The 14895-nt window shown below is 39.9% G+C and overlaps 1 protein-coding gene across 1 annotated transcript; it reads right to left on the reverse strand.

Moving 5' to 3' along the window:
- Window positions 1-12927, reverse strand: LOC139475823 (uncharacterized). The gene is made up of 6 exons (XM_071259026.1): window positions 12858-12927; window positions 9506-9826; window positions 4726-4770; window positions 4521-4595; window positions 1525-1615; window positions 1-994 (listed from the first exon to the last, which is right to left on the reverse strand). Exons 1-6 carry the CDS (start codon window positions 12925-12927, stop codon window positions 394-396), a joined length of 1203 nt encoding a protein of 400 aa, XP_071115127.1. The 3' UTR covers window positions 1-393.
- Window positions 12928-14895: the final 1968 nt, after the last annotated feature.

A 14895-nucleotide genomic window follows, 5' to 3' on the forward strand; every position in this document is an offset into this window, starting at 1 on the left:
AAGTGAAAGCGAATAGGCATTATTGCAGCTGACGTTTCAGATTTATATGGAAGAACTGCAAATCTTAAATGTTTCTCATTTTGGCAAACCCCTCAAGGACGGGAATAGTGCTGACAATGCTATAATCTTTAATTGATCAGGGCGAAACTGGAGCTCGAACATGATCATATGCATAGACCGTGGCACTGCGAATTGCGGCGCCTTAGACGACTGGCTTACCCTTGTTCAGCCTTAAACATATGAGTCCAAAACATTTATTTCTGACATACAAAAAACGTTATGTGAATACGAAAAGTGTTTGGTGCCACAACTGAGGATATTGTCAAGTTCAAGGTAACCATGGAGATATTCCAACCACAGCACACAAAAACATATTCCATTTTAAGGATATGCTCATTTCATTGGTCCTGCAATCGAATAATCAGACTTGTCTGCCATTCCCGATGCAGTATCATGCGGCGAACTCACAGTTTCAGGATGATTGGTCACCTTAGGGAAATGGTCATAGTCGTCAGCATCAGTGTTCCTATCGGTCCTATCCAGTTGTGCTACTGCCTTAGTTGCTGAGGCAGCGGTGTCGTAATCATTCTGGTGTGTCTGAGGGATGGTTTTCTTGTGGAAAAGATTGTAACCATAATTGTCTTCTCCAATTGTTCCTCCTGTATGTGCAGATTGCAACACCGAGGCTGTTGTGTCGTAGTCACTGGTCTGTGGGGATGCTTTGTCTCCGATGTGATCATAATCACTTTCAGTGGTAGAAGCTTTGGAAAACTGTTTTGCAGTTTGCTTCTCAGCTTGTTGAAGAATGAAATATGTGTTTGCATTTTGCATACTATCCGCGGAAGCGTAATCATAATCACCGTTCTGTGTCTTCAGGTCCGGGATTTCATGGTAGTTGTTCTGAGGGATTTTACCGGCCAAACTGTATGTCATGTCAAGCTGTACATCCAGAGGAAATGATGCAATATTCTCCTTTCCTTCACCTTTCGTTCGTCTGGAAGTCAGTTCAGAGATACAAGGTGACATAATCAGTGATACATGTACATACAGAAGTATTATGAAGAACACATTTAAATACAATCTTAATTTCAATGATCATAACAAATTTGCCTGGGTTATAATCTCAGGATCTTTCAGTGACGTTCACTGTTTGTGAATGCGAGTCTCTCTGAAGTTTATAGGGTTCTGTTGTCTCAAAAAGACAATGTTTAACCTTTTTAAAGGTACATCTCCCACACTTTATTGGTTTGCAAACGTATCCAAGTTATAGTGTGTAGTCAAAAGGTAATAACTGATGAGACCGTTTGCTTTGCGTATTGTATATAATTGCAATATTCTTGGTTAGAGATTTTGTTTGAAGAAGAAATGTGTGTATCTTTGTGTCTCAAAAGATTGTTTTCAAAACAAATATGTTTACAGAGTGACAGTCACACACCATATATCTTTTATAGCAGGGTAGCTATACTGTTAATGATGAGTGCATGTGGCAGATATATGAAAATGAATCCATAAACAAATACATACCTTTTTCGTATAAGTCTCACTGATACCAATGTTACAACCAATATTGCTAAGACTGTGGTCACAACTCCACCAATAATTGCACCAGTGTCATCTGAGATCGAACAAATATATGTCGTTTAATTATTGTTATAGTATATTATATATCATTATATATGTTGGCTACACCTATCACTTCTCATTGTGTATGGTTACATCATTGCTTGATGATTAACGTCCTTCACACAACCTCCCTGTTGCTGATGGGTATTTACCCATTGGCACATGAAATACCTTTGTAAAGATCCGCGTTAGAATTGGTCTTCAGCAATCCACGCTTGTCATAAAAGGCGACTAACGGGACCGGGCGATCATGCTTACTTGATTGATGTATCGCATTTCAACCCCATTAACAAATGGATTGTTTGGTCCAGATTCTATTATTTACAGACCGCCAACAAACAGACATAGAATACGTCAACGTCACGTGTGATTTCACCATAATAGACATACATACTTCAATTCTTCATGATTTGAACATGTTTCCTTTTCTTTTTATCTCTAGCATCAGTTACTGTCATTAAAAGGATCCGTTAGAATCAAGTTTGGACTAACTTCTTTTCCAGTACAGAGTATAACTAAGTAGGTCAAACATAAGCATAGTATAAGTTATATTTTTATCCCCCGCCGGGTCAGAATGGCCGAAGAGGGATTATGTCGTGGCGCAGTCCGTCCGTCTGTCTGTCTGTCTGTCTGTTCGTCCCTCTGTCCACCCCACAGAGGGTACTAAGCTTGTGAAAACAACTACTCCTACAGTTTCCAGAGAATATCCCTGAAACTCTACACACAAGATGTCGACATGTTGATGATACGCATATCGCAGTCCCGTTTCATTTCGACTAATTTTGACAGAGTTACTGCCCCTGTTTTACGGAGCTTCATTTGCCTAATTGTGCGAGAAGGTACTAAGGTTGTGAAATCAACTCCTCCAACAGTTTCCAGAGAATATCCCTGAAACTCTACACACAAGATGTCGACATGTTGATGATACGCATATCGCAGTCCCCTTTCATTCCGACTAATTTTGACAGAGTTACTGCCGCTGTTTTGCGGTGCTTCATTTGCCTAATTGTGAGAGAAGGTACTAAGCTTGTGAAATCAACTCCTCCAACAGTTTCCAGAGAATATCCCTGAAACTCTACACACAAGATGTCGACATGTTGATGATACGCATATCGCAGTCCCGTTTCATTTCGACTAATTTTGACAGAGTTACTTCCCCTGTTTTACGGTGCTTCATTTGCCTAATTGTGAGAGAAGGTACTAAGCTTGTGAAATCAACTCCTCCTACAGTTTCCAGAGAATATCCCTGATACTCTACACACAAGATGTCGACATGTTGATGATACGCATATCGCAGTCCCATTTCATTTCGACCAATGTTGACAGAGTTACTGCCCCTGTTTTACGGAGCTTCATGAAATCTACTCCTCCTCCAGTTTCCAGAGAATATCACAATATCTAACTATAACTATAACTATAGTTAGTTTCCTTGTATAAGGCTTTTTGTGGGTGAGCTACATCCTTATGGCATTAGCAGTCAGGCTGGATTACTCCCAACAAAATGATCTGCCCAATTTGATTCAAATGCAGTGCCATATACTGTTGTTATTTCATAAAATACAAAGAAAATATAAACTCGTTAAAAAAATTCATGTTGTGCTCTCAGAGCAATCTTGTTTTACTTACATCAGATGCATTCAGACTTACTGTTGCTGTCTGTTGACGCGTACGGAAGGGGGCTACAGGAGGATATATTGAAATGTTGGTAATGATTTGTACTAATCCATACAGGATTATATTAATCGGATCCATAAAACATGAGGCAATTTACATGTGTACCATCACACCATACCTCCTTTTTTCGTGCCGTTGTCCGTAAGCCCTGTATTATCGGTCGTTGCTATTCCACTGGATTCTGCAATATGAAAAAAATATTTAAATCACATAAGTGATGTATCCTATTCTAATGAACTTTATCGAAGTCGTTCTGCACGGTGGACATATTTTTTATTTATTTAGAAAATACATCAAATCTTACATTGACAAAAAAGAATAAAAAAATAACTCGTATTCTCTTCAACGGTCGTTTGCGTATCACGAAGAAAAGGCAATAATGCATTCACATCGATCTGTCCTAAACTATTGTGCAGATGGTCTGGTATGTGTAATATTAACATTTGTATTTACACAATGCATTGTACATGTTGTTGTTTGAATGTAGCCCCTCGTCGTCGCTGTAGGAAGGATATCTATTGCCCTTGTGGATCTACTTGATCCTACATAATAAGAGAATATGATCGTTGATGATGATATACTTTAATATTTACCAGTTTTACATATATGACATATTTGCAAGGAGGTCATTTATAACACATTCCGATCAACTATACATCTGATGGGGAGATATACTAATGTGTGGGTATTTTAAACGCAACTCTTACATTATCTATTTATATGTGAATCTTTGTTTTTTTTGGATATAAGTGTGGATCTTACAAGGATACAATGTATCGGCTAACTATTATCAATGACAAGCTCTTAGGATTAACGAAGCTAACAAGTAATATGAAATAAGAATGATCATTGTCTATTAGACATGACTGTTTTAGTGTGGTGTTTGTCATTACAGACTGGACTGAAGAAATACGGTGCATCCGACTTCAGCGATACTGGCAAAAGTGAGTTAGTGAGTATGGTTTTACACCGCTTGTAGCAATATTCCAGCAATATCACGGCGGGGGCCACCAGCAATGGGCTTCACACATTGTACCCATGTCGGGAATCGAACCCGGGTCTTCGGCCTGACGAGCCAACGCTTTAACCACTAGGCTACCCGACCGCCCTACTGGCAAAAGTGTGAGTATGGTTCCAATGCGTTGTTACACATAATTATATTTCTATTTTTTATGATATTCAGAACTACACAACGGACGCTACTAATTGTCTCTATGCAACACAACTAACATTACCTGTTGAAATATGGTTATCATCCGTTGAGGAACTATGATTGATTATTGTTCCTATACTTGTACCTGTTTGACCAGAAAATAATTAGATATTTTGATACAATTATTAAACGTGGCAACAGCGCAATACAGATGTGATTTGACAACATGTATACGTAAACTATACAGTGAAAATCTGGATATAACATTGGCCTACCTGCGCCTGTCACTGGTTCACACGTCACATTAAAAAGGTCTGATCCTGCAATATAAAACACACATAATATCATACTATCAGTTTATCTTACTGTTTATCTGGAATAAGTCTAACCCATGTGTCATATCTTATTACTATACAATAATTAATACTACTGCTGATGGTGCAGTTTCACTCCACAAAAAGAAATACACCTAAATCTTTAATTTAGTTGTATCAGGACTGGTTGAGGTGCGACTAAGGAAATCTTATTCTACTATTGAACTCACTTCTCTAAATTTGTGTAAATTCAAGATATCAATATATCTGTATATATACATATACATTTCGCTTGCGAAAAAGACATATGTTTAAGTTTATTTGTCATTTTTACCATTAATCAGAAGCCAAATTAAGGCTGACGATGATCTGGGAGAATCCACGATGTTAAGAGATATTGGGAGTTCCGCTGTTACGTTGAGTCTCTTAAACGGTTGGAAGACAGATGAACAATTATTCATTGTGATCTCATTCCCAGGCAGAAGAGACAACTTTGAGAAGCATTGCCCTGGAGTCGCTCGTCCCAACCTCGCGTCAAGAGCATACACTGATATGTTTGTAGCAGTGACATCAGACTTGAAAGTGCACATATATTTGAAGGTTTCTATTGCAGAATTAGGCATCCTATTTTCTCTGTGGATGAGTGAGACTTGAGATAATCCCTCTGCAACTCCTCTACTGGTGTTCAGTAATTCACCTTCTGCAACATTCATAGTTTCAGTCATTAGAAACATTTAGATAAACATGAGTGTCTTCAAGGTACCATATCTGATCATCGTCGTTATCATGCCTGGAGAGGGCTCGTTTATGATTGTCAGATAATACCTTTCACCTTCCTAATATGACTTGTATGATTTTTGACGCACACCGAGTCCTTTTCCACATAACATTTTACTTTAGAACACTTGTATCACCGTTACGTAACACTCCTGACGTCATTCTATCATTTGACACTATATTTTTATTTTAATGGAGGGGCTTCAAGTATCGAAGAGCGAAGAGCGAATATTATATTTAATGTGACCTGTAGTACTAGGACCACTCGCTGTACGAATCGAAAATCAAGCTGGAAACTCGCACAAGAAAACAGATGAAATTCTATGAAACTGACACATTTTAATGATGATGAAGTACAACGTCATTTTGTACACAAAAAACATGTATCCATGTCAGCTACATGCAGACATGTTGATCGCAATGTTCAGTCGTTCTGTGTTTAGATACGCTCCAACTCGAATATGATAGGAAGGCTCCTCGGTCGAAATGGTATTTCCTTGAATAACAGTGCTTACAACTTTCATCTGAGATTCTGTAGCACGCCCATAAGACGGTTTATCCACGGTTGCAAATAAAACGCATAAGGTATAGTTGGCTATGGACATCAAGCGCTACATTTCAAACAATTTCATAACACTGTTACACATCTGTAGGCATTGCCCGGATGTTCGTCGGCAACAATGTCTGCCAAGCTTGAGCCCTCCACTGTTGGTTTTTGACCTGTCCTCACTGTACATTAGACACCTTTCTTCTTTACCTTGACAGATCTGAAATAGTGCAGCGGGTTCCCGGCGCATATTCTTGTTCCTGCTCACCATGTAATGCAAAGTTAATACAGCTCATCGTGTCCAGGTTGCTGCTTCCCAAACAGCCTTTCGGCCATAGAATGTCTTCTTCCTCCAGGATCCCTAAAAGCATTTCTTCTATGCTTTCATGGACCGCCTCCGTGGTGTAGTGGTAGAGCGAACGCCCGGAGAGCGGAAGGTCCGGAGTTCGATCCCCGACCGCGTCATACCAAAAGACGTTAAAGAATGGTACTTGTTGTTACCCTGTCTGGCGCTCGGCATTTAGGGGCTAAAACAAGAACTGGTCGGCTCGGAGTCAGTATACTGTGCCTGAGTGGGGTATTCATGTTAAACTGCGGCATGGTATCTCAGTGGGCTAGCACTTTAAATCGGCATCAGTCCGGACTTGTACAAGCAGCCACACAAACACGCATACACGTACATGTACGTCGCTGTATAAGTGCAACAATCTTGAACGCGACGTTAAACCCCATTTCACCTCACCTTTATACTTTCATGGCATTATCCTAAGTATCCCGTATCTTAGAATCCAGGTATAACTGACTGCAGATGACGAAACTATGCAGAGTATCTGGAGGATTATCTGAACCGTCAGCTCATCCTTGGCCATGTCTCCGAATTCCGTCAAACCAGGACGTATATAGCTGTCTTCTGATAATCTCTGCGTTACTTTGATACACCTTAAAACTCTTCACCTACCATCACATTTTACTCATGGTGCTGTCAACGAATCTGAAATGAGGAATAATTCTGTAGCCTCAACAGGTCATTGATTAACATATATGTATATGTTTACTTATAAAACGAGAACGATTTATCAATGACATTAATCTTTTATCAACTGGAGTCAATGAAAGAATAGATGCAATAGTCGTTGCAACTAGATCACACCAAAGTGCCAAACTGAAAGTTATCGAACACAAAGACAGTACAATCTATTACAAGCTGACATCAGGTATACTAGCCAGACAACTAAGTGATAATGCCGCTAAATTACGCTCCATAGTTTCACTTTGTCTTTAAAACTTCAGTTTTTCATGACATTGTTTTCCTTAAAAGGTGTAATCAAAATTATGTTTGATGAACGATTCACGATATTTATTTTTCTAACATTTCCGATATATATAATGTTTGAGGCTTTGTGAATTAATATATATGTGACATATATCATACAGTAATATTCCATTCTAACATTTGTTATACACGTTACTACTTACTAAACTATTCGATTATTTGTCATTGGACAAATCAAGAAAATGTATATGATATTCATTCATATTTATTTAAGAGAAGAAACATTACAGATTCTGTACATGTAACAATGCTGACACTAGCGGCTTTTGTAATGTTTCGAATTAAAGGATTAATCAACGACTGCTAAAAATGTACTTGCTCAGCAATATACGTACCATGCTTGCCTAAAACAGGACTTTTCCTCTTCAAACCTAGAAGACGCATCTATGATCAAACTGTGTCAAGTCTTCTCCTCAGCTTCGCACATTGATATCAGCTTATTGTCAGTTTTGTCGGAAATGTCTGGAGTTGACTTCACTATACGTTGTTCATAAATATTTCTGCCTTTTCAAACGTTGATACATCATCAGTGTCACTGATGTAGGAAAAAGATTCAAAGTAGGGCTTCTCAGAATCGGTAATTCCAAAGGGAGAATAATCATTAAAATTATCCAAACTGTCACTCTCGGGGTTGGGGACAGTGGTCTAAGTCAAGGAAGTGAAAATATCATCTTCGAATTATATCTGGCAGTTTTTTATTTTAAATTGATCCAATAACATAAATTCAGTTACTTACACACGAGCAACTTCATGACAATAGCATTGTCGTTTTTACGTTAGTATCACCTCATCATTGGCTTTCCCATGTTTTGTACAGGTAATGCAGGCATAGACAACAGAATCATACCGACTTGATGTGAGCCACTTAATGACTGGCTGCTTGTTCCTGTTTTTTGTTTTTGAAAATGTGACGTGTTACGTCAAATAGATATGAAGCGAACACCAGATTTTGCTCCGGGAATATATGAAACATGTCAAGTCACATAATATCAAGTTAAGATTGTTTTGTTGAAAATGTATTTGAAGTAGGGGAGTATCCTTGTAACTCACCGTTTCTTAAACACAATGGGTCTCGGTCTCCGTATTCGGCCACAAGTGTGGCCAATGAAAACATTGGAAGGTTTTACATTAATGATATAAGTGAATCTGATAACGTCATGGTGTGTTCGTTATTCGTCTGTGGATTATTTCAGAGTGAGTGAGTATTCAGTAAACTGTTTATATCACAGCTTAGAAGACAGCCAGTAGTAATGTCTTAGACGTTTACCACTATGATGAAACAGGTTACAGAGATCAGGTGAAACAATCTTAGTGTATTCTGCAAAAGGTATTCACCGAAAAGCCTTGCCTTGACTTCTGGCCCTGCTAGTAATTTAAAAAAGAACTGGGGCCAGAAATGTTTAATCACCCTTGAAAAGCACATTACTTGCGTGTACATGGATGTATAAAATATAATACATAAAGCCCGTAAATTGAGAAATCTCTCTCTCTCTCTCTCTCTCTCTCTCTCTCTCTCTCTCTCTCTCTCTCTCTCTCTCACACACACATATCATCACATACTTATACCGAGTTCTAGTCCGTCACCATTGCGCGCCTGCACATCGCTTAACTGTCAATTGCTAGTTATTATTAATCGGGAAATGTTGTCGTCATATATTTATCGAGGTGTAATCATGATATACATGTAGTCTACCATGAGTTTGACAGTAGTAACTTTTTCGTCTTGCGTGTTCTTTGTCAAGTTGTGACTGAAAGGATAATTTCGTATTCAGAGCACGCTTGATAGTGAATAGGTTGTTGTGTGTGAATTGCAGTCTCGTTTGCGACGAATATGGATAATTAAAAACTGTCACGAACAACATAACTTCAAAAATCGCTACATGACGCACATTTGCTACAGAATTAGCCTTTGTCTACGTGATCGCGAGTGGATGCAGTGGGTCGATGCACTGATGTTTTACAACAGTGTCTACAATAAATGCATCTTTACTTTGAGCAAAATACCAACAGCGAGTCTGATTTGTTTTTTATCGAAACTCATTAGTTACAAATAAATCAATTAGTGTCCATCAAAACACACTTACTCTTAATACACTGATATTTCACAACGGAGAATGCAAGAGATGTACCACGCCGGGGAGCAGGATACACACACCGAGTCTCTGTTGAACAGTTGCTGTAGAGGTAGACCATCTCGGTGTTGTTGAACCTGTGACATCCATGTTCTGTCACATTGTCCGGGTTGATCACTGTGTCGCAATTAGAGAGACCTGTGTCACACTCTGTATTGTTAGTGTAGTAGGCGGCATAAATTGCGATCTTCTGGGTGCTGTTGCAGCTGATGTCATGCCGAGTACAGGGGTTTCCAGCGGAACCATAGCATGCTTTACTGGTCTGTGTGGCACCTACATGGAGGACACATCACATCATGCATGTATGAACATCTACTGTGAGATGAAATGAGTTTAAAAGTAGCACTTCTGGTTATAATATCTCTGTCTACATTGTCAAGAACACAATGTTTTCGCAGTATACTTACTCATTGGTCAGACGTTCATATACATGTGTTAGTAAAGTCAGGGAACATGTAAGGGTCGTTGATAACAAATTGATATTATTGACATACATGTACATATATACATGCATTGTAAGATCGCTGATAGCACCGTTTATGATATACATGCTTAAATAAATACCATAAACTTCATATCACGATCCGATCTATATGCATGTGAGGTCGCCTAGCAGAAACTACTTTTCGAGCCCCATACATCAATGTGATGCCGTCTTTCTCATTAAACTATTGATTGATATAACGTTCTCGGTTTGCTTGGATATGGGTTTCCCATTGCTACAAACATGGGCCCGTGTTACTTTGCATAATATGGTGGTTCAATCACAAATTGTATCATACATACTGTGATACAGAGATGATTACCATCATGTGTTTCGGTATCATACTCTCTTAAAAAAACAAACGCTTTGTAGATAGTGAGAATGTTAATTTTGTTTATTCATGAAACATTCAATACAAATACAACCGCATCATCGCCACAGATGGTCTTGCAACTGGAGAGTACTAGTCAACGTACATCAGCGCCACATCTCGTCCATTGGATCGGTATACGCGACTAAATTCAACCAAGGGTCGCCTGAGAAGTGGTAGATCAAGAGTCGCCACCCGTGCGCAAGATTGCTACATCCAAGTCTCTCACCTACGCCACCGACATGCTACTCCAATCACGGCTGCAGGAAATTGGTTTGAGGAGGGTATCGGCCAAAACAATCATGAGTCGCCTGAAGAGGTGGGAAGTAGACCCAGAAGACCGGTGTTTGTCCTTGTATTGAGACGTTTGCATCGACGACAACGTAAGGGGCGGAGCAATATAAATGTAAAGACATGAAACTGGCGGCGAGTCTGGCTCAGTGATGAATCACGATTTCTTCTTCAACGCGGAGATGGAAGACAGCGTGTCTACTGACTTCGAAATGACAGTTTTGCACCAAACAGCGGTCGACAGGTTGACCGATTCGGTGTCGGAAGTGTGTTGGTTGAGGGAGCCATATCCTACACGCGGAGATCTGACCAGTTGGTTGTTCAGGGGAATCTGACAGCAAATCGGTACAACGAACAAATTGTTCAACGTCGCCTTCTTCCGGTTAACTAACAGAGGGGATGGTTTCAACATGACAATGTTACACCACACACAACTCATGTCACTATTGACTTCCAACATAATTCAAACATCAATGTCTTGCCATATCTTTCCAGATCTCAGGACCTGAACCCGATACAGTATCTGTGGGATGAAGTAGATAGACGTACACCACAACATACACCACAGACACCTGCACAACTGGCCAACGCGTTAACGTTGCAGGAAGATTGGCGGAGAATTCCAGAGGACAGAATCCGTAGATTTATTCAGCCTGTGTCAAGGATGTGTAGAGCAGTGATAACGGCACACGGTGGTCACATCAGGTACTGATCGGAATGCCCCCTCGTGGACGTAAGTGTCTTGCGACAGGACAATCAATATTGCCAATTATTTCTAATGAACACGTGACTATCACCATGCTAAGTTTCATCCTTGTTTCAATCATGTAATTGAAATGTGCATATTTAATTGAATATTTAAAAATTAGCCTGTGGATTTCCTTTTTTAAAGAGTGTATATTAGGAAATAAATGCAAACTATGCTCGCCAAATACAATGTTCAATCCTGATGTACGATAGAGACACATACTCGACGATTTAACTCTTGATGTAAAATGTAATGTAATGTTTGAGATTTTGAATGTAGTTTTGCTTCGCAATATTAAAGTTATTTCTTGACGGCCTGTACGTCGAGTCTGGTGGTTGATATCATGAAAAACGATTTATACCGTTGGGTCAAGATGTTACACAATAACCTAGGTCACTAATGATGACCGCCTCCTCATCCACATAACGGATAAGAAGTGGATGGAGCAAACCAACAATACCAAATACCTACAAGTAATTACATCAGAGAACGGTGACGTCAAGGCGCCTCGACTGACCAAACAGCATTAAGAATCGCTAAAATATAAATCTACACGTATCGGAAAGTTACAAGTTGTTTGTGTACCATTAGAGGTAATGTTAAACTTAAATTCTGGGACATTACTGTTATGTTTTAGGAGAATATTTTCTATAGTGAAACATATGTACATTCATGTCTCAGTTAGACATTTTAGAATATGTTATTACAGGATATATTCATGGCTCAGTAGTCTTGTTTGGGTTTTTACTTGAAAAAACAACAACACACAGTTTACTTTGGACAACAGGGTAGCCGTCAGTTCCAGTTTGCCATAGCCATGTTTGTTTTTCACTCGAACAATACCGTCTATGCAAACGGAGTAGATTTCCATTATATCACTGTGTTGAATACAATGTTCAGGAAAGTCCCCAACCCGTCATTTAGAACACCATCAGTTACGAACTATTGCAGGGTTTCTGGTAACGTTTTGAATCAGATGTTTGCAATGAATATTGCCGCCTTATGTGAGTACACTCATATATGGTTTACATGTGACAAAAATGCATACTTCTCATATATTTCATGTTTTGGTATGGTTTGTTGTTTAACGCCGCACTCAGCAATTGTCCAGCCATATGACGGCGGTTTGTAAATAATCGAGTCTGGACCAGACAATCCAGTGATTAACATCATGAACATCGATCCACGCAATTGAGATCGATGACATGCATCAACCAAGTCAGCGAGCCTGACCACCCGATCTCGTTACTCGCCTTTTACGACAGGCATAGTCGCAAGTATGGGTTCCTGAAGACCTATTCTACCCCGGATCTTCACGGGCCCTGTATATTTTTTTTATGTATATATATATGAAAAGCTGTACATGTTTCAGCTGCCGATCTTCATGTGCATTTGTAAATGTCTGTCTTACCTGTATAAACGGGTTGAAGAATGTAGCCAAAAACGATGAAACATTTCCAAACGATCATAGACTTCGTCATAATGTTGACAGTTCACCGCGTCATGATCAGCGCATCTTAAAAGACACAAAATGGGAGGGGTTTGTATCATCAACATAACTTACTTCCTTGTTAAACACCGCCTGCATGTATGTGTACATGTAGGTCATGTCGTACAGGTGGGCATCAACACTATATGCATGCAGCCAACATGTTATCACGAGGGACATAGTCTGGGGTGAGAGATAGTCTGGGGTGAGAGATTGTCTGTGTGAGAGATAGTCTGGGGTGAGAGATAGTCTGGGGTGAGAGATAGTCTGGGTGAGAGATAGTCTGGGATGAGAGATAGTCTGGGGTGAGAGATAGTCTGGGTGAGAGATAGTCTGGGATGAGAGATAGTCTGGGGTGAGAGATAGTCTGGGTGAGAGATAGTCTGGGATGAGAGATAGTCTGGGGTGAGAGATAGTCTGGGTGAGAGATAGTCTGGGATGAGAGATAGTCTGGGGTGAGAGATAGTCTGGGGTGAGAGATAGTCAATGACATTAGTCCTTCCCCGCGAGACCTGTTATCAAGGTGTGAGATTAAGTCACACTAAACTGTGAAATGCCCTAAAACGAAGTTCAGGAAGCCTTTTTTTTTTGTAACCACGATATGACAGTAACTGAAATGAATAACAATGACCTTCACCAAGAGGATCCCCCTTGTAAAGTGTCTTGGGCGGCTGTTCTCCTTGACATAATGCAAACTTCCTGATCTGACTGATGGTATCGAGAAAAAGTTGCCACCCTGCAGCTATTAGTGGAATATAATTATATGAACTTACATCTGAACATTGCGCTTCGATTTTACGCTACGAAACGTAATGTGATGTATTTTTAATCATCCGCATTTGTTTCTTTGTAATTTCATTATATTTAGTTCTTCCCCTCGAACCAAGAAGGCATGTTTATTTCAGAACATATGTTGATGAGCGTTGAGTGAGTGAGTGAGTGAGTTGGGTTTAATGCCGCTTTTAACATTATTCCAGTTATATCACGGCGTGCCAGCTTAATGTGGGTGGAAAGCCCGAAGGGATGCAGGTCCCAGACGCTTACCACTTCGGTGAAACCCACGAGCACGGGTATGGTGCTGGCAAACCTAGAAACATAATTGGGGCGAACCAGGATTCGAACGCACAATCATAGGTTTCTGGCGTGCCCAAGGGACGCAACTCTTAGACGGCTGGGCCACCCGTGCCCCTTATGAGAGTTGAACTCCGACCAGATAAAGAACGTTTAAATTTGTTTCATATTTAAAAATGAAATCTGAATTTTGAAGTTAAACGTACAGAAGGCGTATGAATATATATTAATTTTTCTGTCGGCCACTGACTAGTATCACACAGTTCAACATGGTCATGCTTGTATTATTCATTACACACCATGGCCAAGCGGTGTATTTGACGATCGGACGGGCGGTACCGGTGTATTTGGCAATGCTTAATCTACACTGCACACAGTCAGCCTCATCCTTTACGAGGTACATTGTTTTCTAAGCAAATTGAAACAAACAATTATCATAGATACGCGGACTTGTGAATAATCATACTTATAAAAACAAGTCATTCCACAGTTTTCGTAAACGGGCCACGGATGTGGGACATAATCTCAAAGTCAGTGCTGAGTTTGTTGATGGTTCTGTGCTGTTGGGCGGTACAAAAATGAGTGTCAACCAAGCGAAGTGCCATACCAAATCGGCCAAGACGACCGCTGCATCGAGTTTATGTGTGCAGTGTGTTGAGACGATCAGCAACTCTACAGAGTCCTCTTTTTGTAGGAAATCAGCTGGCCTGAAAAGTGAAACAGACGGCTTTCTGTTTTCTGCTCAGGACCAGTCCCTTCCAAATCGAACCGTCAATGTGTGATTTTGCATCAAAATAAGAAATATGAAATGTAGATTATGCAATGAATTTAATGAGGCTGTCCAACACATTGTCATTGGATTCCCAGCATTGGTACAAACACAGTATCT

Source organism: Haliotis cracherodii, unplaced genomic scaffold (assembly GCF_022045235.1).
Source record: "Haliotis cracherodii isolate W230 unplaced genomic scaffold, xgHalCrac1.p SCAF_3, whole genome shotgun sequence".
NCBI classification, from domain to species: domain Eukaryota; kingdom Metazoa; phylum Mollusca; class Gastropoda; order Lepetellida; family Haliotidae; genus Haliotis; species Haliotis cracherodii.